Source organism: Opisthocomus hoazin, chromosome 7 (genome assembly GCF_030867145.1).
Source record: "Opisthocomus hoazin isolate bOpiHoa1 chromosome 7, bOpiHoa1.hap1, whole genome shotgun sequence".
Classification (NCBI taxonomy): Eukaryota; Metazoa; Chordata; class Aves; order Opisthocomiformes; family Opisthocomidae; genus Opisthocomus; species Opisthocomus hoazin.
Genome location: NC_134420.1, coordinates 20,737,345 through 20,759,066, shown reverse-complemented (window position 1 = coordinate 20,759,066; position 21,722 = coordinate 20,737,345). Strand labels below are relative to the sequence as shown.

General features: G+C 38.6%; 1 protein-coding gene across 1 annotated transcript in view; it reads left to right on the top strand.

The window, feature by feature from the left end:
* The window catches only part of OTOG (otogelin), a 125,767-nt gene that overhangs the window by 96,098 nt on the left and 7,947 nt on the right, over positions 1–21,722 (top strand). Inside the window, exons 38-53 of the mRNA XM_075425267.1 lie at positions 466–602; positions 1,830–1,919; positions 2,312–2,495; positions 5,188–5,408; positions 6,326–6,464; positions 8,560–8,754; positions 9,638–9,850; positions 10,615–10,719; positions 14,305–14,415; positions 15,622–15,723; positions 16,178–16,276; positions 16,992–17,032; positions 18,175–18,250; positions 19,186–19,364; positions 20,131–20,235; positions 20,678–20,797. Of these exons, the coding sequence (XP_075281382.1) occupies positions 466–602; positions 1,830–1,919; positions 2,312–2,495; positions 5,188–5,408; positions 6,326–6,464; positions 8,560–8,754; positions 9,638–9,850; positions 10,615–10,719; positions 14,305–14,415; positions 15,622–15,723; positions 16,178–16,276; positions 16,992–17,032; positions 18,175–18,250; positions 19,186–19,364; positions 20,131–20,235; positions 20,678–20,797 (2,117 nt within the window). The remainder of the gene's footprint in view (positions 1–465; positions 603–1,829; positions 1,920–2,311; positions 2,496–5,187; positions 5,409–6,325; positions 6,465–8,559; positions 8,755–9,637; positions 9,851–10,614; positions 10,720–14,304; positions 14,416–15,621; positions 15,724–16,177; positions 16,277–16,991; positions 17,033–18,174; positions 18,251–19,185; positions 19,365–20,130; positions 20,236–20,677; positions 20,798–21,722) is intronic.

The following is a 21,722-nucleotide window of genomic DNA, read 5'->3' as shown; positions in this document are numbered from 1 at the left end:
CTTATGCTCTAGAGTTTGAAATAACTAGGAGTAGAACTCCAAACCCTTTGAAACACAAAAGCTTTAGCAGTAAGACTGGGAAGAAGGAAACTTTCCACATGAGCTCCTGCCTTAGGAACAAGACTAGAAGGGAACTAAGAATCCAGCATCATATATTGTCGTTCACAGTTTTTACTGATTTGGGGGTTTGTAAAAATTACAAACCTTTGCTGGCAAGAACTGTAGGAAAATAACTGATTGTGGAGGTCTGCAGGTTGTCCCACTGAAATATACAGGATTTGACTCTGCTGTCCATTCACAGAGATGCAACAGTATCAAATATAGCTGAAAATATGTGCTGTGCTGCATATATGAAACTAGTAAGCTAGTTAATCTTACACAATTTATTGTTTTATCTTCACATTTTGTAGTACTTACAGAAATTATAAAATAAGAAAAAACTTTTTTGTTGTTTTTTTTTTTTAGGTCGTTGCACAATTTTCACTGATTTGAGCATTGTAACCTATGATGGAAATCATGTGGCTTTATTCAAAGCAGCATCTTATATTGTTAGTCAAACTCAAGATGAAACTATAACCATCCATATCCTTGACTGTAGAATGGTAACTAACATTTATCAGCTAATAATTCGTGTTCAGTACTGCTAATAAGATGTGTCTTCAAAGAAAGGGCGTAGTAATAGTACATAGTTGTGGTTAATTACTCCTGTGCAATATCTATGAATTTTATTTGCACTTTACAATACTTACAAATTGTATAGCACTTTATCACCTGACTCTATATGCATAGTTCCTTCTGAAATGTCTGGAAGGTAAGAGGTAGGTCCATATTGTGTTCTTCTATGTGTAAAACAGACAAGGTGGGGAGAGAGTAACTGGACGTACATTTATTAGTCACTTCTGTGAATGCCATCAAGTACCAACATAGTGTACCAGTGTATTTCAAAGCATGGTTTTTTATCTATGTTCATATGGAGAAATTTGCACTGGAAACATCAATCTTCAGATCCATAAAAGACTATGATTGTCAGACTAAATTAGACCACCCTGTGCATTCCAAGTCTCTGACAGGGGAAAATACTTACTGTTTCAGTGTGGGATGAGCGAAACCCTAATGGGTATCCTGCCTAATGGGTAGTATAGATTGGCTTTATGTCACAAAGAGTTAATTCTTGTGAGCCTTTACAAAACTCTTTAAACTCCAATCTCTTCTGTGAAAACTAGGTAATTTTGATGTCTGTATAAATGTCTATCACAAAGTTTCCTTCCTAGTAGTGCCTTATGGAAGTTGATTCCAGAAGCTCAACAGGATTGATATGAAAAAGGACATCTGCTTGTGACTTTCAGATTTGTTTTTCTGCTGTATTCTGAGCTTTTTGTTTTGTTCAGCACCTTGTAGCTCAGAAAGTATGCATATATTTCTGATCTGTTACTTCTGTACTGTAAATAAATCATATAGATTCATCGTTCTCAGTCTTATTCTTGCTCACCTTCAGATATGTTTGTGTTTTATGGTGTCCAAACAGCTAGTGGACCATATTTTTTTTTTCTGAAAACTTTTATTTCTGTTGTAATTTCAAGATTGGGTGATACAACACAGTTGCTGAACACAATGAGATCGTAATATTTTGTTTGTTTATTTTGCTAGAATGCTATCCAGATGAACTTTGTATTCCAGGCTTGAAATTGCAATCAGCAGCAGTTTTCTTCTCTTAAAAATATAACACCCAAAAATCCTTAATATCCCAGTACCTAAAAACAATAAGCAGCTGATGTATAAAGTTTTTGCACATCATGACTATGGTTGATGTCTTTTTGGTTTCTTCACAGAGTAATTCAAATTCAACTTCCTTGTGCCTGGCAATGTTGAATCTAACCTATGAATCAAACCAAATTATTATCAATCATTTAAGTAGAAAAGTAAGTATTTTGACGGTTTGTTTTTCTTTGCCTTCTAGATAGCATCTTTCTTCCATAATCAACTGCCTTCTCATGTGGATACTGAAGATTAGAGTAGGACAAAACACAGTAGGTCATATAATTCATTGTTCCAACTTTGTAATTTAGTAAACTGCTTGTAAATTCAAAGAGTCAAACTGTGATACAAGGACAGTTAATGAGTTAAGTCACAGAGCAAGGCACATAAACTGTTAGTCTCTTTAGTGCCTATATTGTCTTTGTGGAGATGAGCCTGACTTAATTTGACATTCGTTATGATGTAGATGTCCTAAGCTGTCGAGAATCTAACCTTAGTTCTTCTACCTACAACTCTTTGTACCTGACATTTAAACTCTTTTATGCATGTATTTTAGATAACAGTAAATTCAAGATTTGCTTGGCCTACTGTTAGAAAATATGGATACAAAGTCGAGGATTCAGGCTTCAAGTATGCGATTGAGACACCGTCAAAAATCAGAATTCAATGGTTTCACAACACAGGCGTGATGATTATTGATTCTAATAGTACCAGGGAACCAAGAGCTTTGGGACTATGTGGTAAGTATAGAATACTGCAAGAAATAAAGGCATGCAGATGCTTTGCTAGGGAGGCACATTTTCCTAGTTATATAAACTATCTTTTGCAGGATCTGGCCCAAAAGAGTTGTTGCAGATCATTGCAAACTTTACGATAGTATTAAAATTAAATTATTATTATTTTTGTTAATTGTTGAAATGATGTTTGATACCTATCTGTGTAATCACTTTTTATCCATAGTGTTGCTTCTGACTGTAATCTGTTTGAATCACAGGCATGATTGCTGTAACCAAACCCAAATAAGTAAGACAGGCATAAATCCGTGATGTCATACAAGGTCATTTACAGATTTAGTGTTTGATATCAATCTGATAGGAAGCGATATGTGCTATTTTCAGTTGCTAAAGGTCAGAATTCACAGGAAATGTTAACTTGAGAGAACTAATCTCAGTTTATCTGTTGGAGGAAATAGTTCAGAGGGAATTTCTTAATAGTAATGGGTTAAATAACCATCATGTTGCAGTCTGCTAGGTTTCCTTCTAAAAGCATAGCCTTGAATAAGCTGTTGGTGCTATAGCTTTTGCAAGCATTTATTTGTTGATGTAAATCCCTGCCGTGACACCTGAATCTGTAAATTTATCTGCTGTAAATTGGAGCTGGAAACCAGGGTTACAGAGTTCATATAATTACAGTGGATATCTTTCCAATTTCAGAAAGGGCAAATGCCTGTAGCTCAGTATCAAATACCAGTGATAGCTCAGTCCAGTTCCAAGTCCTGCAGACAGTAATGTGCTTCTCACGAAGGGAGAGAGTTTGAATTTACTGCCATTTTGGACTTGGATTATTATCTGTAATTTGCCCTAACTTTTGTTTTTAACATCATTCTTACTCTGTTTGGCTAGTTATTGTTGTAATTAGATCAAACAGAAACAAGAAAGTAAAGACGGTATATTTTAGTAAGCCTGATTCAAGTTGTCCTGAAAATCTCTTTTGCCTTTACCTGTTTGATTAGTGTGACAGTGAGAACTGGGAACATTTCTGGGTGGTGTTCCAAGTACAACTTCTTCAGAGCATGTATTTTTCTGGTATGCATCTCTGATCGGGATTCTCTGCATAGATCTGCCTGCGCAGTGCTGTCTGATGCAAGTTACCAGAGCCTGCTTTAAGTGGGCTGGTTGTACTACATCTTTTCAGGATAAAATAGTCTACCGTGATCTCCTGTGCTTCCTGTGTTAGCTTGCTTCTTGTATTTGAGCTTTCTCAGATGTCTTTTGGCTGAATTGCAGTATTGGTAGATGCCAATTTCTCAGCTTCATGGAAATGATAAAACTGGAAGTCACCATTACAGTTTTGTAGCAGCAAGCATCCCTTGGAAGGATCTGTGTTGGAGACAACAGTATCTTTTACAATGGAATACTGGAAAAACGTGGCAACTGGTGAAGAAATGCTATGGGAGATCAGGGATGTGGGAATGGAACATGGACATCTCTATAGCAAAACTTGTCATAGAGAGTGCAAGCATGTCAGTTTTAGCTGCAACCAGATCCTACCAAGCCATATGTGAAGTCTTAGTTTTGCTGTGTTAAGTCTCCTTGTCAATGTGTAAGAGAAGTGGTGGAAAAAGGTATCCCAGACATGACAGCAATCCTTTGAAGTCTCTCAGAACCTCCAAGTACTTCCTACTTGTGTTGCAAAGACTCACAACCTCAAAAAGTTCAACCAGAAGCATTTTTGTTCAAATAATGGTTACAGTTTCAAAAGCTGTTTTACTCTCTGAATGCCAATTGCTGTATCACTGATTGTCAATGGCTTGCTCATGTCATCAAGAATTGGTGAAAAATGGTAGACCAGATCAGTTCTTTAGAAAAGGGTTAAATCCACAAATAGTTTTTGAACAGATAAAGATTTAGAATTGCCATGCAAGTTTGTGGAGATGTCAGAAAACATTCTAGAAGTCTGATACAAAAGTCTCAGAAATTGTGATTAGGAAGAAAGAATGGGGGACTGATCCATCACTCTGCTTTTTTGTATCTGCTGTCTCCTAAAGGACCTTCCAGAGGAGACTACTGCAATACTTGGATGATCTGTGTTGACCAGAGTCACTCTCCATGTATTACTTTGTTTCCTTTGCTCCAAACCATTTCAAAATTGCCAACTACCTTAGTTTAAACAGAAACAAAACGTGATGCTGCCTGGAAGCGCCAAAAGCTGCTCTTGTGTGGTAACTCTTAAGCCAATAGATGCTTAAGACTGCTCAGAAGCATAAGTAGAATAGTACAGTATTTGTGAAGTACAGTATTAGATAAGCATCTTCGCATATCATGGGACTTTGTTTTTCTGATAATATTTACAATTTTCATTTGTTGCTATACATGGAGGTGCTTTGTAACCTTTTTCAAAATACATTTTTGTTTTGTGCTCATGGAACTGAAGGGTGAAGTTTGTGTGCCATAGCTGGGCTCTCTGAACAGCTCTTTGATATGCAGTAGATTTGCATTCATGAATGCATCTTTACTTTTGCTTTGCTTAATTTGTCTGAATTTTGTGTATTGTGATCCTATCAGAGTCTTTCTACTTCTTTTGTGGGTTGTGATAGTGTCATGTTGTATAAAGTTTTTAAAAGCTCTTTACTTGTTTGATTATGCCACTTCAGACGTACTTCAGAATGAACCATGTGGTGTTAACCTGCTTTTTTCTTCTGGCAATACACAGGTTTTTGCGATAGAAGCTTGGAAAATGACCTGATGCTACCCAACAGGACAGTTTTAAGCAAAAGCAATGCTCCATCGACTTTTATAGACAGCTGGCAAGTGCCAGACACGTTAAAGTATGTTGGAGAAGACAGGCATCAGGAAACTAATTGCTCAGTCATGGACTGCTCAGAGTGCTTAAGAATGGTGTTGAACCACACCTTCAGCAGCTGTCATCCTTATGTATGTTAACTATTTTGGAAGCTTACAGTGTGAGAGAGATGCAGTTCTGATATAGTTTTGCATACTTCATAATTTCATTAATGTGAAACTACATGTAACCACATTTGTGGAATGAGATACATTCTTGTATCTACACTTGCAAGGTAAAAATAATTGAAGAGTGTGGCAACTTGATAGGAGAGTTGCAATAAGCAACTAATGCTTTTAAAATTCATAATATATCTGTGTTAGTTTTGACAATACCATCTGATTTATAAATCAGTCCCAGCTAATTCAATTTTATCAATATGTTGTACAGCAATGTCAAATAAAATAGTTGTAGGATTTAATTAATCCTTAAGTGTTCAGTAATTCAACAGGTTCCAGTTCGCAATAGGTAATCTGAGAGCCTGCATTCTCAAAGGCTCTAGAGACAGGGATTTCCAGCTTAGAGAGATGAGAGGGTAGAACAGACCGTTTAAAGCAAAGCTAAAGCAAATAACAAACTCACAGTGTGCAAATGAAGTGTTTTTTTGTGCGCATATGAGTACATTTACCATTTCACCTTCTGTATATTGTTGAGTTTGATGAAGAGGAAGTCAAAAATAGACAAAAATAGAGAGGTAAGGAAGAATGAGGAACAGTAAGTAATTATGCATTCTATTGGAAAAACTGTATTAGGTCTTGCCTTGGCACTTAGAAGAGATGAAACTAAGGAATCTAAGGATGTCTTGTATTTTGTCAACATTCCAGAAGCTGTACTTTTAAATACTAGTAGAGTCTCTTTGTAGACCAATGAAGGCTGGTGGCCTCTTGCTTACTGTGAACCAAGAACTTTTGGCTTCATTGTTTGTAGCTGACAATTAAAAAGGTCAGTCTTTTTCCTACCTGGCAGGGTTTCTGTGAAGGTGCAATATTTTTTGTTTTTTCTTTGTTAGGTTCCACCTGAGCTATTCTGTGATATATGGGTTCAGGACACTGAGTACATTCGAAATCCATGCATTTCACTAGCTGCCTATGTGGCAATGTGCAACAAATTTAATATTTGTATAGAATGGAGGAGCTCTGATTACTGCCGTAAGTATTCTTTATGTATGCGTACCTCTAGTGTTCACAGAGACAAAGTTTGCCTAATATAAGAGTTACTGTAAGTTGAAAGTACCAGTGCTCCTCGAGTCCTCACATACTTTGGAAGTCGTTATTAAGATAATAAATTCAGCATTTTTTATGATACAATTCAAAGCAGTGTGCAAAAGGAATCAGGATCATTATAGTCATTTCACAGATGGAAAAAGTAAGCTGAAGAAACTTATTCAGAAGCCTACCTCTGGCTTATAATGTACCTAACTGTAGAAGTCAAATCTTCTCACTTGCAATGTAGTGTTCATTTCTCTTAGCCACTTGCCACCGATATAACCAAAACACAACAGAATTGATTGTGGAAAGGAGGAAGCCACAGAAAGAAAGTTCTGTGGTACTTTGAATTGGCAATGTCTGCTTGATGCTGTGTCTTTGGAGAAAGGATTGGAGAAATGAAACACCTTTGAGAGTAGATGGAAAGTAAGGAGTAAAACCTGAGAGCTAGAGTATCCTGGCAGAAGACATCTCCCGTAGCAACATACTAAAATGTAAGGTCAAGTGGGATCTGTAGTTGTCAGTAGAGAAAATAGAAAATTTGGATTACAGCTTCTCTCTATGCTGCTAATGATCGCCTAGGAAAAGCCCTATGCAGTAATAACATAGGGAGGTCTTTTGTTTCAGTGCTTGAAAAGAGAAAGACTTATTGATGAAGTGTGATCCCCAAAAGTAAGAGAACTCACTGTATGCAGAAATTATAAGTGACTTTTTTTTTTAAATGATTTAAGATGGGTGCATGTCTACAGGCATCATGCAGGCATGTACTAATGCCCTGCAAATAATAGTCATGGAGTCTAAAGATTAAAACCAGTCAATTAAAAAAATTCTTCAGTTTGTGTGGATTTTACTAGCAAATAACTGCTTAAAAAGAGATCTTACGAAATGTATCTGTAAATATAGTTATGTATTCCATCTATTGTGAAGGGCCACATCACTTCCTTATTTTTATACTTCAGTGACCTCTGGTGGTGCATGCCTAGAGAGGAAAAACCATGAAGTCCCATCTGGATTCACTAAGTTCAATATGCTGTAGACTGATAATTAAAAGCCTGAGTTCCTCTATTTACAGGGCTCTAATAGATATTTCCTGTGGGGCATTATGGCCATTTTTAGTAGTGAGGAACTGAATAAAATCCACCTCTTCTCCCAGTTAACCCTTAAAGTCTAAACTGGAACCTTCTTCATTTTTGAGTAGACAGTCCCTTTGTGAACTGGACCTTGTCTCATTACCATGATTCGAGATGGTGTTGCTGTATGATTTAGGTATCATTACATGATGAAGATCATATATTTTAGTAGTTCACAGAATCGCACTGTTGGCATTTGTAGTCATTCTTATTTGCCATATTTATGCAGCTTTAATCACTGTTTTGAACCAGTGAAAGATCATGTTAACTTTTCAACAGCAAAAGAGAAATCAAAATGAGATACTTTTTTTTGTCTGTTCTTGCACCTATTACATGCCAATGAATTTACATTAGTAGAATAAAGAATGTTAAATTTAACTGCGTTCATTGACTTAAAAATAACACACACGTGCAAGAGAGTAATTACTGTGGATATCTATTAAATATAGTAATGAGTTCATCCTATTCTTTATTATTCCACACAAAACAATGCTGAATTTGCCATTACATGTGTATTTTTGTAACTGGCAAAGCTTCGCCTTTAGTAATCACTGCATTTTCTTTAGCCACTGCAAAGTATTCAGAATGATTCAGAACAGTGTATTAATCTATGTAGTTGAATTACTTTGTGTCAACACTTGCGTTTTTTGATATCTTTACTGCCAAAATGCAAACCAAAGCCTGATGAAAATGTTACTATAAGAAGAGGAGAAGTGAAAGTGCTCATAACTTCCTTTTGTTTGAATCTGTCATGTAGAAGGTAACTGGTCTGTATCGGTGGTTTTGGTTGGTAAATCCTACTGAATTGGCAAGCACAGGAAGCTGACAAGACAACAATAATGTCTTCTCTTAAGTACCGCCTCATGATTACAACTTCAGAATGAATGATTTGTTTATTTCTGTCCTAGCCTTCCCCTGCTCTGAAAACTTCTCCTATCAGGCTTGTATAGCTGCCTGTGAGGTTGCAGATAGTTGTCAGAATAATGAGGTTGCTTCTCTGGACTCCGACTCCTGCTCAGGGTTGACGGAAGGCTGCGTCTGTGCTGGAGGCACCATCCTTCACCGAGCTCACACTGCTGTCTGTATCCCTGAAGAAAAATGTGGTATGTTTGGATGCGATTTTCTTCTTTATTATCTGCAAGTTGGTGTTTAGGTACTTCATTAGTAGAAAGCTGAGTTCTGGCCTGACATTGTGTGTCTTCTGCATATGTCATTCAGTTGAGGAGTCTAGGTATTCAGTAAACATGAGCTGTACAGGTGAGCAAGCAGGGAATGCCCTTGTGACGTAGAATTTTGCTCACCTCTCAGCTAGAGGATGCTCTTCAAATTGGAAGTTTTTGCTTATGTTTCTGCATTCTAGTATTTTAAGTATGTGTTAGTCTTGGCCTCCTTTTCACCTAGCACTTTGCCAAGGGATCCAACGTAATGCTACTAAATAGCATAAAAAAGACATGCAGCAACAGTTAATTACACATTTTGAATTATACATACATACGTCCTATGTTTTCTGCCAGCATTGATATTTATTTTCATTACAGTTCTGCCTGATTACACCAAATTGTGGACCAATACTTAACACTAACAACACAAACCTGAAAGTTGCAGTTTATTATAAATCGTATTACATAAAGCACTGTAAATTAATAATAGTTTTGCTGTATGTGGAATACAAAAGTAACTTCTTTTCAGATCACTGCTTTAAAAACAGGATTGGATTGGGATTTGAAGTGAGTAGCCTTGCAGTGGAGACATGAAACGAAGTGGAGGCCCTGATCCTCTGGAGGGTATTGAGTGTTGTGCTTTCCCATACAAACTCAGTCTTAGATGGTCTCCTCTTTCCTTTTTTATGGGATGATGCGAATAGGTATTGCCTTTAAAACTCTGGGATTTTTATACTTCACAGTTCCACACCCACTGTGGAAGAAAATAGTGGTCAAAATTTGAAGTAAAAACGAATTAATTCCGTTTTCTGTTGTCCTGATCTAGCTTGTACAGACAGCTCAGGAGCACCTCATGCAGTAGGTGAGATCTGGAAAACTTCTTTGAGCGAATGCTGTATGCAAAAATGTGTTGACAGTGAGACCATTATTCCAGTGGAGTACAACTGTTCGGATACCCATAATTTAGACTGTCAGCGATTTGCAGAAGTGCCCTTACTTGTTCCTGGTGATCAGACATGTTGTCCTCAGAAGATCTGTAGTAAGTATTCCTCAACGATTATGAATACTGCCCGCTGGAATATGCAGATATTTTTTCTCTGTGGTTTGTTTTCCTGTTACATATCCTACTTTTGAAGTGAATGGAAATTGCTTCAGTTTGAACTTACAGGTTACTTAGAAAACTGTAGAAATTTTGTACTATTTGTCTCAGTATCCAGTAGGTTTTGGGGGAGAGGTAGAGGGAGGGGACAAGGGTTATAAGAACTGAAATAGCTCTGTTTATTTGGATATGAATTGTGTTTCAGCTGTACAGGCTACTGATTTATCTTTAATATCAAAATGCAAATAAATTATATAACTAATTACTAGGAAAAAAGATAAGATGATTGTTTATCTAATTTACAAAGTGAGCAGTAAAAAACGATATAAAAGCTTTTGTTTTGATCCTTATTTAGTTTAGAAAGTCCATCTTTAAAAAGAAATTGCAAGCTGTTTTCATGGTTTAACCACCTGGAATGATGTTGCTGTGAGTTTTCCACAGGAATTTTTATTGTTGTTTTTTTAAATTCTCACAAGGACTGAGCTCTAGTTTAATTTTGCCTCCATGGAGAGTGTTGCAAATGCCAGACATTTTTGAATATTGCCTCAGGTGTTTTTGCTAGTTTGTTGCCATTTTCATATGCATGTTGTTATTTGGAGATTTGGGGTATCAAACTGCAAATACTGCTTGCCACTGCTCTAATCGACTTGTAATTGCATGATAGTTTAGAAGGTTGTTTTTTGTTTTTTTCCTTTATGTAACAGTTTGTAATCAGAGCCTCTGTGAACCCCTAATCCCTGAGTGTAATGGCTTGGAAAAGCTGGTCACTTACTACAGTGAAGAATCCTGTTGTCCCAACTATGTTTGTGGTAGGTTTCTTTTGAAAAGGTAAAAAAGTTCACCCTGTAGAAGACATTCGGCAAACTAGATAGATAAATTTGAAGCAAAACAGTAGTTAGTGTAGACATCATTGTTAGTATGGCCATTTACAAAACTCTCATCCAAAACCTCAGGGTTGGTCTGTGTCTCCTTTTGAGCAGATACAATGATGAAGGAGTCTTGTGTTTAATGATCAGGAGAGAAAGTGTCTTTGCTCTCCTGTGATACAACGTAAAAGTTTTTCTAAAGTGTCTTGTATTCCTCTGCTCTACACTGCCATTGACTCTGGAGCGCAGGTAGTTTTTTCATCAGTCCTCCCAGTCAAAGGGAAGGAGTTTGAAAGCACCAGTCAAATCTGGCAAATCAATAAATGATTACAGGACTGGTGCCACAGCCAGGGCTTTGGTTACTTAAACCATGGGAATCGCTTTGAGAAACCTGGTCTGCTGGGGGCTGATGAGGTCCATCTGACAGAGAAAGGGAAAAGCTTCAGTCATAGGCTTGCTTAGCTGGTGAAGAGGGGTTTAAACTAAAGTTGCTGGGGAAGGGGAACCTTAATCCGTCTCACTGCTACCAGTTTGATGCCAGTGCCAGCAGTAGATGCCCAGAGCATGGAGAAGGATCACAGGCCAGTGGGAGAGCACCTGAAAGGCTGCACAAAGGGACTCCAGCCAGTAAACCGGCTTCATTGGGGGCCCAACTTAAATGCCTCTATGCAAATCCGTGCAGCATGGGGAATAAACAAGAGGAGTCTGAGACATGCACATGCCTGCATGGCTATGATCTTATCAGCATCACAGAGATGTAGTGGGATGGTTCCTATGACTGGAGTATTGGAATGGAAGGATACATGCTCTTTAGGAAGGACAGGCAGGGGAGATGAGGAGGGGGTATTGCCTTCTATGTGAGTGACCAGCGGGAGTTCGTGGAGCTCTGTGTGGGGATGGATGAGGAGCTGACCAAGAGCTTGTAGGTCAGGATTAAAGGCAGGCAGGGACAGGTGCCATTATAGTGGAGGTCTGCTACAGGCCACCTGACCAGGAAAAGCAAGTGGATGAGGCTCTCTATAGACACATAGAAGCAGCTTCACTTTCAAAAGCCCTGATCCTCATGGGGGACGTCAGCCACCCCTGTACCTGTTGGCAGGACAACACAGCAGGAGGTTCCTGGACTGCATTGATGATAACTTCCTTCTCCAAGTGATAGAGGAGCCCATGAGAAGAAGTGTTATGCTGGACCTTGTTCTCACCAACAAGGAGGGGCTGGTGGGGAACGTGAAGCTCAAGGGCAGCCTTGGCTGCAGTAACCAGCGACCCTTAGGGCAGCGAGGAGGGTGTACAGCAAGCTCACTGCCCTGAACTTCAGGAGAGCAGACTTTGGCCTCCTCAGGGACCTGCTTGGTAGAGTACCATGGGATAAAGGCCTGGAGGGGAGAGGGGTCAAAGAAAGCTGGTTAATATTCAAGGATCACCTCCTCCAAGTTCAGGAGCAATGCATCCCAACAAAGAAGGAAGTCAGGCAAAAATGCCAGGAGGCTTCCATGGATGAATAAGGAGCTCCTGGACAAGCTTAAACAGAAAAAGGAAGCCTACAGAGGGTGGAAACAACGACAGGTAGCCTGAGAGGAATACAGAGAAATTGTCTGAGCAACCAGCGATCAGGTTAGGAAAGCTAAAGCCCTGACAGAATTAAATCTGGCCAAGGATGGCCACGGCAACAAGAAAAGCTTCTATAGGTACATCAATGATAAAAGGAAGTCTAGGGAAAATGTGGGCCCTCTGGAAGGAAACGGGAGATCTGGTTATCTGGGATATGGAGAAGGCTGAGGTACTCAATGATTTTTTGCCTCAGTCTTCACTGGCAAGTGCTCCAGCCACACTGCCCAAGTTGCAGGAGGCACAGGCACGGACTGGGAGAATGAGCAACCACCCACTGTAGGAGAAGATCAGGTTCGTGACCATTTAAGGAACCTGAAGGTGCATAAGTCCATGGGACCCGATGAAGTGCATCCACGGGTACTGAGGGAACTGGCAGATGTTGGTAAGCCACTATGCATCATATTTGAGAAGTTGTGGCAGTCCGATGAAGTTCCCACTGATGGGAAAAGGGGAAGCATAACCCCTATTTTTAAAAAGGGTATAAAGGAAGACCTGGGGAACTACAGGCCAGTCAGCCTCATCTCAGTGCCTGGCAAGGTCATGGAGCAGATACTCCTGGAAACGCTGCTAAGGCACATGGAAAATAAGGAGGTGATTGATGACAGCCAACATGGCTTCACTAAGGGCAAATCATGCCTGACAAATTTGGTAGCCTTCTATGATGGGATTACTGCATTGGTGGATAAAGGAAGGCCAACTGTGTCACCTACCTGGACCTGTGCAAATCATTTGACGTTGTCCCATGTGACATCCTTGTCTCTAAATTGGAGAGACGTGGATTTGACGGATGGACCACTCAATGGATAAGGAATTGGCTGGATAGTTGCGGTCAACGGCTCAATGTCCAAGTGGAGACCACTGACAAGTGGCGTTCCTCAGGGGTCAGTATTGGGACCAGCGCTATTTAACATCTTTGTCAGTGACATGGACAGTGGGATTGAGTGCACCTTCAGCAAGTTTGCCAACGACACCAAGCTATGTGGTACAGTTGACACCCCTGAGGGAAGGGATGCCATCCAGAGCGACCTTGAGAGGTGGGCCTGGGAGAACCTCATGAAGTTCAACAAGGCCAAGTGCAAGGTCCTGCACACAGGCTGGGGCAATCCCAAGCACAAATATAGGCTGGACAGAGAATGGATTCAGAGCAGCCCTACCAAGAAGGACTTGGGGATGTTGGCTGACAAGAAGCTCAGCATGACCTGGCAATGTGCACTCGCAGCCCAGAAGGCCAACCGTATCCTGGGCTGCATCAAGAGAAGCATGGACAGCAGGTTGAGGGAGGTGACTCTGGCCCTCTGCTCTGCTCTGGTGAGACCTCACCTGGAGTCCTGCGTCCAGCTCTGGAGCCCTCAGCACAGGAAAGACATGGACCTGTTGGAGCAGGTCCAGAGGAAGGCCACAAAAATCATCAGAGGGCTGGAACACCTCTGCTACGAGGAGAGGCTGAGAGAGTTGGGGCTGTTCAGCCTGGAGAAGAGAAGGCTCCAGGCAGACCTTATAGCAGCCTTCCAGTACCTGAAGGGGGTCTGCAGGAAGGCTGGAGTGGGACTTTTTACCAGGCCCTGTAATGACAGGACAAGGGGTAATAGCTTTGAACGAAAAGAGGGTAGATTTAGGTGAGACATAAGAAAGAACTTCTTTACAATGAGGGTGGTAAGGCACTGGAACAGGTTGCACAGAGAAGCTGTGGCTGCCCCCTCCCTGGCAGTGTTCAAGGCCAGGGTGGACAGCGCTTTGAGCAACCTGGTCTAGTGGAAGGAGTCCCTGCCCATGGCAGGTGGGTTGAAACTAGGTGATCTTTAAGGTCCCTTGCAACCCAAACCATTCTATGATTCTGTGGTCTCTTAGGGATATAGCATAACAAAGGAGGAATGCTATACTTCATATAAATAAATATATTTGTTGTACTTTTTTTAGAATGTGATCCAGCAAAATGTGAACCAATGGAGCAGATGCCAAGCTGTCAAGACGATCAAACACTAATTGCTGCTCGAGTGGAGAGTACCTGCTGCATTTCCTATATATGTGGTAAAGTATCCTGGCTGGTTGAGGATATAAGTGTTTCTGCATATGTAATCATGTCTACTATTATCTTGCCCATTTTAGCTCTCACAACATAGTAAGGCTTGAAAGTGGTTAAAAAAATTATCATTAAGTTTACAAAACATAAGAAATGGCAACAACCATCAAGAGTCACAAAACAGCTTTGTGCAACTGAGTAGGATTCTTGGGTTATGTAGAGGAGTGGTGGTGGAGTCCCTGGGTGAGGGAGTTGAGGGCTTTTGAGAGACTGTCCATGTACAGTGTGCGGACTAGCCACATGAATATTTTGTCTGAAAGAAGACTGAAGTTATGTATGCTCTTGCTCCCTGTATCCTATTGTATCAGCTATGACCCATCTCATTTGATGCTAAATATCCTGTGTGAAAGCATTATGTAAATTTGTTCAGTTCTTTTGGAGTTTGGCCTTTAATGACTTAAGTCAATAATAAAATTGCACTTTCGGCATCAATATAGGAGTTCTGATGTTGCCATATGCTTGTCTTCTGTACAATAGTGATAATGTGGTCCTGTTGAATTTACTCTGTTTTTGCACATAGATATCTGTGAATTAAAGGCCAAGTTGTCTTGATTAGCTCTTCCATATGCAAAAATTTAAGTTTTAATAGAAAACTTGAATTACACTTCTGTCATTTACAGTAATCAGGGGGTCAGTTTGATCACGTGATAGCTATGTGCTGTGTTTGCCTCTTCTCGCTGTCCACACAGCATACTTCTGTCTCCTTTTTGATATATGAGTCTTTGCACTGTACATATTGAAAAGTACCCATTGTGGTTTTCATATGTGTTGAAGAGGGAGGGTAACACTGGGATCACAGGAGATGCCCTTTACTGGGGATAAAACATCCTATAATCCAGGCAGAGGAGCACTCCTGAAAACAACAGGATGACTTGGTAGAAGAGAGAATCCAGCCAAATTTTTTACAACAGAAAGGGAGAGAAAATCCTGTTTGTTGTGATCTGACTCAAGCAATGTATTCATTCTTTATAGCAGGGGACAAAGAAAAGGCAAGCTTCACTGAAAGTTAGCCTCTTGTATAGAGACTATAAGGAATGAATGCAGAGTATCTCTGTTCTCTTTCATATGCGTCTGTGACAAACTTATGGGCATGTTTCATAGGCAGTAGTAAAATTACTTCCTATGTTTTGGATTTAAATATTTTTTTTCTCCAGCATGCGGGGCTTGCTCTGATCAAATACCCGAATGTCAAGAAGGAGAAGTTCTTGTTGTGGATGGCAACACTACAGAGAGGTGTTGCCCTACGTACCAGTGTAGTAAGTTTGACTTGATTTTTATGTTTTGAAAAATAATGTGTCAAATTTTGTAGTGTGGATGTTCAGTGCCAGAAATGGTGGATTAGAGATACAGCTCCACTTGTGCATATAGGTAAGCAATCATCTGTAGTCCTGAGCAAATAATCTTTACTTTTAAAACTTCATGGGCCTAAAGCATTATCTGAATATCATGAAGTATCATGGAGACCAATGAGTAATTTCAGGCCCCAAATTCTGGAGATTTAAAATTGTTCTAAATATTTGGCTAGAGTAGTTGTACTCCACGCTACTATTACCTGATGGCTAATGCTTAAATTTTGATTATTAGTCTTTTCAAGTAATATGTTTTCTAAAAGTATTTATTATAAGTAGTTTACTGTCTCTTGATTCACATTTCCATTCATCAAAATATGACAACCTTGTGTTTATTGGACTTTCTTTTCCTTAATTTTAGTTTGTGAAATACATCGTTGTCCTGAATTCAAATGTATGCTAGGCATGTCTTTGGTGGAGGTGTGGAGCCCAGAGAAGTGCTGCCCCTTTCGGACATGTGGTAAAATGACTGATTTTCATTTTAGTTGCCTTAGATAATAATACACTGGCAAGAGCTTTGGCCATTTGGTTTTAAGTCTGGTTTAAGCCATCTATAGCATTGTGATCTGCTCATTAACAAATGATATAGAAAATTCATCTCATGGTGCAGAACTTCTTAATCTGCCTGTTTTGTTTTTTCTTGCTTCACAAGGGTGATAGCATACTGTAGAATTTGCCCATCCAAACTGGGTGACTTACTTGAAAATTTTGTAAAAGCTAGTAAATTATTTATGGCTAAAAAAAAAAAAAGGTTAGGTTCACAAATCAGGAATTTGCCAGTCAACAAAGACAGTAGTGTATCGTACATCTCTGTGATGCCTTACACATAATTCTCCGTTGCTTTATATTGATTGTAATGATTGTCATCACTGCAAGAAGGCTAGTAGCTAGAACGATCACTTTTTTTTAATGTGTTCAGGTGGGCTGTGGTTGATATAATGCTTTAAATTGTTGTAGTAAGTAAAGGTTGTCTTAGAAGCTGGTATGAGTTTTCTGGATGGAATTGAAATCAAACATAATTCTGGACTGCCCAGCTGGGTATATTTCAAAAACCAGCAGAACTTCTTCAGTGATTACTTGTAAATCTGGAATTTCTCTTCTCTCTGATGCTCTGCTTTAAGCAAATGGCATATAACTTTCTAAACTACTGTTTCTGATATCATATTTTGTTTTAGAATGTGCATGCGAAATGATCCCCAAACCTCAGTGCAAAGTGGTATGAAATTCAACTTCTTTGTCAGTATCTGTTTATTAATTTCTTAATAAATCTATTTATCAGTATCTTACTAATAGTTTTATCAGTGAAATATGTAATGCCATGTCATTCTCTTTTTTTGAATTGCTTTGCAATAAGATATATCTATTTTTAAGAAGGCAGTTAAGTTTAAAGATCTTGCAGAATAAAATAGCTGTACATCATTGATGTTTCTGCAGTTTTTTATGACCATATCCTGCCCGGAACTATGTGTAGAGTGGAACTGCTTTCATGCACCCGAGGATAAAATTTTATTTATAAATTGTAAAAATTAAATGCTTTAAAGCACCAGTGTTTTGTTAATATTATTTGTACTAGTCAATATATGAACATAGATCCATGCACTCGGAGCAGACTAAGCAGAAGTTTTAAACTGTATTTCATTGTGACTTACTCAGCATTACAAAAGTGCTTATTAGCATTGCTGTGTTAGGTTCTCAGTCAGTAGTGGCTTTGATTTTGCTTCTCATTATTTTATCCAGAAAATAATATTACAATGGGAAAAATTTATAGAAATTATAATTTGGAGTCCTAGGAAGGAGTTGGAAATAGTACTCTTTTTTTATAGAGGAAATTCAAAATACTTTGTAAGTGAGGTTGTTGTTAGTGCTTTCATTTCATAGATGAAGTAACTTGGCCATAAGGAATCAGGACTTGCAGAAAACCGGGAGAAAAATCTTAATATGCATACGTATAAACAATAAAAGATAAAATTAGAAAGTACATCTGTGCTACTGCAATACTATTTATATCCATAAAGTTATTCCATGATAGAATATGCTCCACGCTGCATGGAGATTTCTGTACAAAGGCAAGCCATTGCATTTCATTGTTGGCCTGCCTTAGTCTTTTCTGTCCTAAATGTCTGCTGTACTGACACCAACAACCATTCCTGTTTTTCATGTGTAAAAAAATTCCCATTAGATTATCATTACTAAATTAAATGTCCCTGTGGGCGATGAACGTGGATTCAAAATAGGTTTCTATGGCCAAAAGATACTGCTACTCAAATCCTGAAGGAAAGTGGTTTAAAAGAAAAAGATCACACAGATAAGAAAACACTGTCATTTCACTTCTCTTTTTTTCTGCTTTTATACACTTAGGGGCAGAAACTTCATATAGATGAACAATTTCAGAACAGTACAGAAAATATCTGTAACTGTGTTAAGTACAAATGTGGTAAGTCAGAAAAGAATTTAATTCAAAGAAATACCCTTTCAAGTGCTAAAGCACATTAGGAATTATAAATTGGATGTTCACTTTGAACATGGTGTTGTTGAAGAAAGAATTGGCTGACATAATTCACAAATAGTGTAAGAAAACGCAAGAAAATAGGAGCCTTCACCAAATATTTAGTTCATTATGGCCTGTCCTTGTATTTTATTAGTTCTTGCAGCAGGAGGTGTGTGCAGAGAAATAGCAGGGTTTTGGGGAAGTTGGGTGGTGGTGACTAAGCAGCCTGTATATTGCTGAGCTGGCGTAAGGAAGCTAAAACACACACTTAATGTCCACGTAAAGAAAAGTCCCACTAACCTATTGTGGGACTACTCAGGAGCTGGTAGACGTGCTTATGTTCTTTCCAAGATCAAGGATAGCATTCAGCACCATGCAAATTCATCTCAGAGCATGCCCAATAGCATCTGGGAAAACTCAGGAAGAAACAATCCCTGTGGGGCACCCAGCTGGCCAGTAGAGTGGGATTGTCCTTGTCTAGATTTTTACAACAAAGATCTATACTTCTGCTGATTATCCTCTACACCCTTAGTAATCAGTGGGGAGAAACAGACATTTCTCAGGTGCATTTCTTATCTTGAAGTAGACTTATAGAACAAATCAGTTGAAGAAGCTTGCACTGTCATTTTGGTGGTGCAGCTAATAAGAGTATCATATATTTATTTAGATTTCATGAATGGTTATATCTGAAATAATTTGGTGGTTGTAGTGAAGCACTAGGCTACTATTAACAGTTTATATTTGAAAATCTGACCCATGATTCTTAAGCGGCAGAGTAGCTTTCTCCATTCCTGTTTTACTGTTTGATACATTTTTTAACACACTTTTGATACCAAGATGATTGTCCGGAGCATGCTGTTTATTTTTGTGTTTTCTTGTAGTGAGAGACAAAGTTTGCCTGAGTAATGACAGAGGTGTGCTGCTTCCTGGACAGTCAATCATGGAACACAGTGCGGATGGCATTTGCCGTATTTCTTATTGTACAAATATGATTGATCCCTCCACTAAATACTACCAAATAAACACATCTTCAATAGACTGTGCTGTAAAGTGCAAACCTGTAAGAAATTCAGAATTTTGGACATGTATATTGTGACTAGTGGTCCTAATTACATTTCCTTGGGTTTTATTGAGTAGATTAGTCATAGCAACAAGATGGAAAGCGTAACTAAGATCTCGCTCTAATGATGTGCTACTGCACTTCTAATAGAAGTTTATAAAAGTCTCACTCCCTTCACTGTTTTCTGCCCCATGTAAATCTTACACAAACTAATGTATATAGCATACTGCCACCTTGCATCCCTGTATAGCTTTATCTATATTACGCACAAATTCCTGGTAGACATTACCTTAATAAGAATTGGGAAGAGAATAATTATAAATAGAAGAAGAATACTAAATGTGGTGAAAACAGCTTTATAAAATAAGCAAATGATACCTTATCTTTTTACAAAGTATAATACAGTACCATGGGAACATTATATAAATTACTTTTTCTAATTATATACTTTCTTCTCATGTAAAAAGGTTAAAATTTCAGTGGTTCTTGAAATAAGCTGTCAGACTTACATTTGAAAATGGTCCAAAGACCAGTTCATTCTCTCAGAGTTGGAACTTCTCCCTATTTACTTCAATTAAAATCGAAGCTATTTTAAAAAAACTTCATGAATGTACAGTGTGTACAAATGTAACCTGTGCGGTTTTGAAAGTTATTTAAAACCTGTCACTAAAATCAGGTATCTGAAAAAAAATCTGCTCATTACAGTAGTAAAAAGTTGAACTGCAAGATGGTCTCATACAAGGAATAATCTATTTGATTTTGGCAGAACCAAGTCTATCAGCCTCCAAAAGATTTAACAACTTGCTGTGGTAGCTGTAAGAACTTGTCTTGCCTCCACACTTTCAGCAATGGCACAGTGTCAAATTTCAAGGTAAGTTTATACATCTTTTATTTCCCTCAAAATATTTAGAAGTAAACAAAAAAAAATTATGAGATACTGTACACACATTGCCATATACAATGTGCAAAGAGGAGCTTTATTTGGCCAAATACTAGGAATAGTTTTGCATGTACATGACATCAGTTTTTTGAAGAATCAGTCATATAGCTGTCTACAAAGATTAAGGGATTTTGATATATCAGAGAATTATTATCAACTTGACTATTTTAGAACCTGCTTAACACTATATATTTAGTGGACTTTTAAGTTCTGTACTTCAACAGAAATGTAAGATGTGTATAAATTATGTTTTGCTCTAAGTATTAATTTTGATTCAGACAAGATCACATTCAATGGAATTGTGTTTTAAATACTTATGATACTGTTTTGGCTGAGTTGCTGAGTAAAGATTCTGTTTTACAATTTTTAACAGCCTGGTACTGTTTGGATTTCAAACTGCATCAGATACGAATGCACTAACACTGCAGTAGGACCAGTTCTGGTTTCCTCTTCAGTTGGCTGCCCACCCTTTAATGAAACTGAATGTGTGAAGGTCAGTGTTCAATTCACTGTTTGCATTCCAGCTATGATTTAATGTTTGCACGAAAAGATTAATACTGACAAAAGATGGTTTTACCTCAAGAAGAGAGAAATTACAAATTCTTGCAATGCCTACATTTTTGCCTAGACATTTGAAAGGGAAAAGCTCTAACTATACACATACAGCGTGCCACCAGACTGGCCAGTTACACAGCTGGAGAGACCTGTTCTTATTTACAGATTTTTTTTTTTTTCCATAGAGGCTTGTTAATATCAAACTAGTCCTCATACAGCTGTCTGAATTCAGATGCTTTTCTGGGTTAGACTTCTCCTTTCTAGCTGATTTTCTGCATATAGCAACGTGATTCATCACAGGGGTCAAAAAATTGAAGAAAAGCAAAGATTGTCTAAGTATCAGGAAAATCTTTTCTACAGTGAGACATGAGGTTTTGTGGACTAGTTTTGCAGGAGAAGCAAAAGCTCTGTTTAAATTTGCAAAATGAGATTAGATTAAGTGCCAGGAAATGTATGCAGGGAGCAATCTTGTATTGCACTCTTTAATTCTACATTTACATGTGGATGGGAGGATACTCTCCTTAATGAATGATGGTACACAAGCAGGTAACAGTAGTAAAGGAACTAGGAAGCTGTAGTTCTTCCTTGCAGATAACAATGGATTTATTCTTTGGAGAGAGTCTCGGTTGCACAGCTGGTGAAAGGCCTTTTGGTGTTCTAGGCAAACTAAAAAAGTTAAGGCAGAGAGATAGATCATCATAGCTTGAGACACCGAGGCAGACATGAAAAATTGAACTCTCCTTTAAGGTGCTATTCTTCCCACAGTACTCTGGGGAGTGCTTCATGCCACAGCACTGAAGGCAGCCATGACTCTCCACTATGGAGAGTGGGTGCCTTCTCATTTAGATGGGATTTCTTCCTGC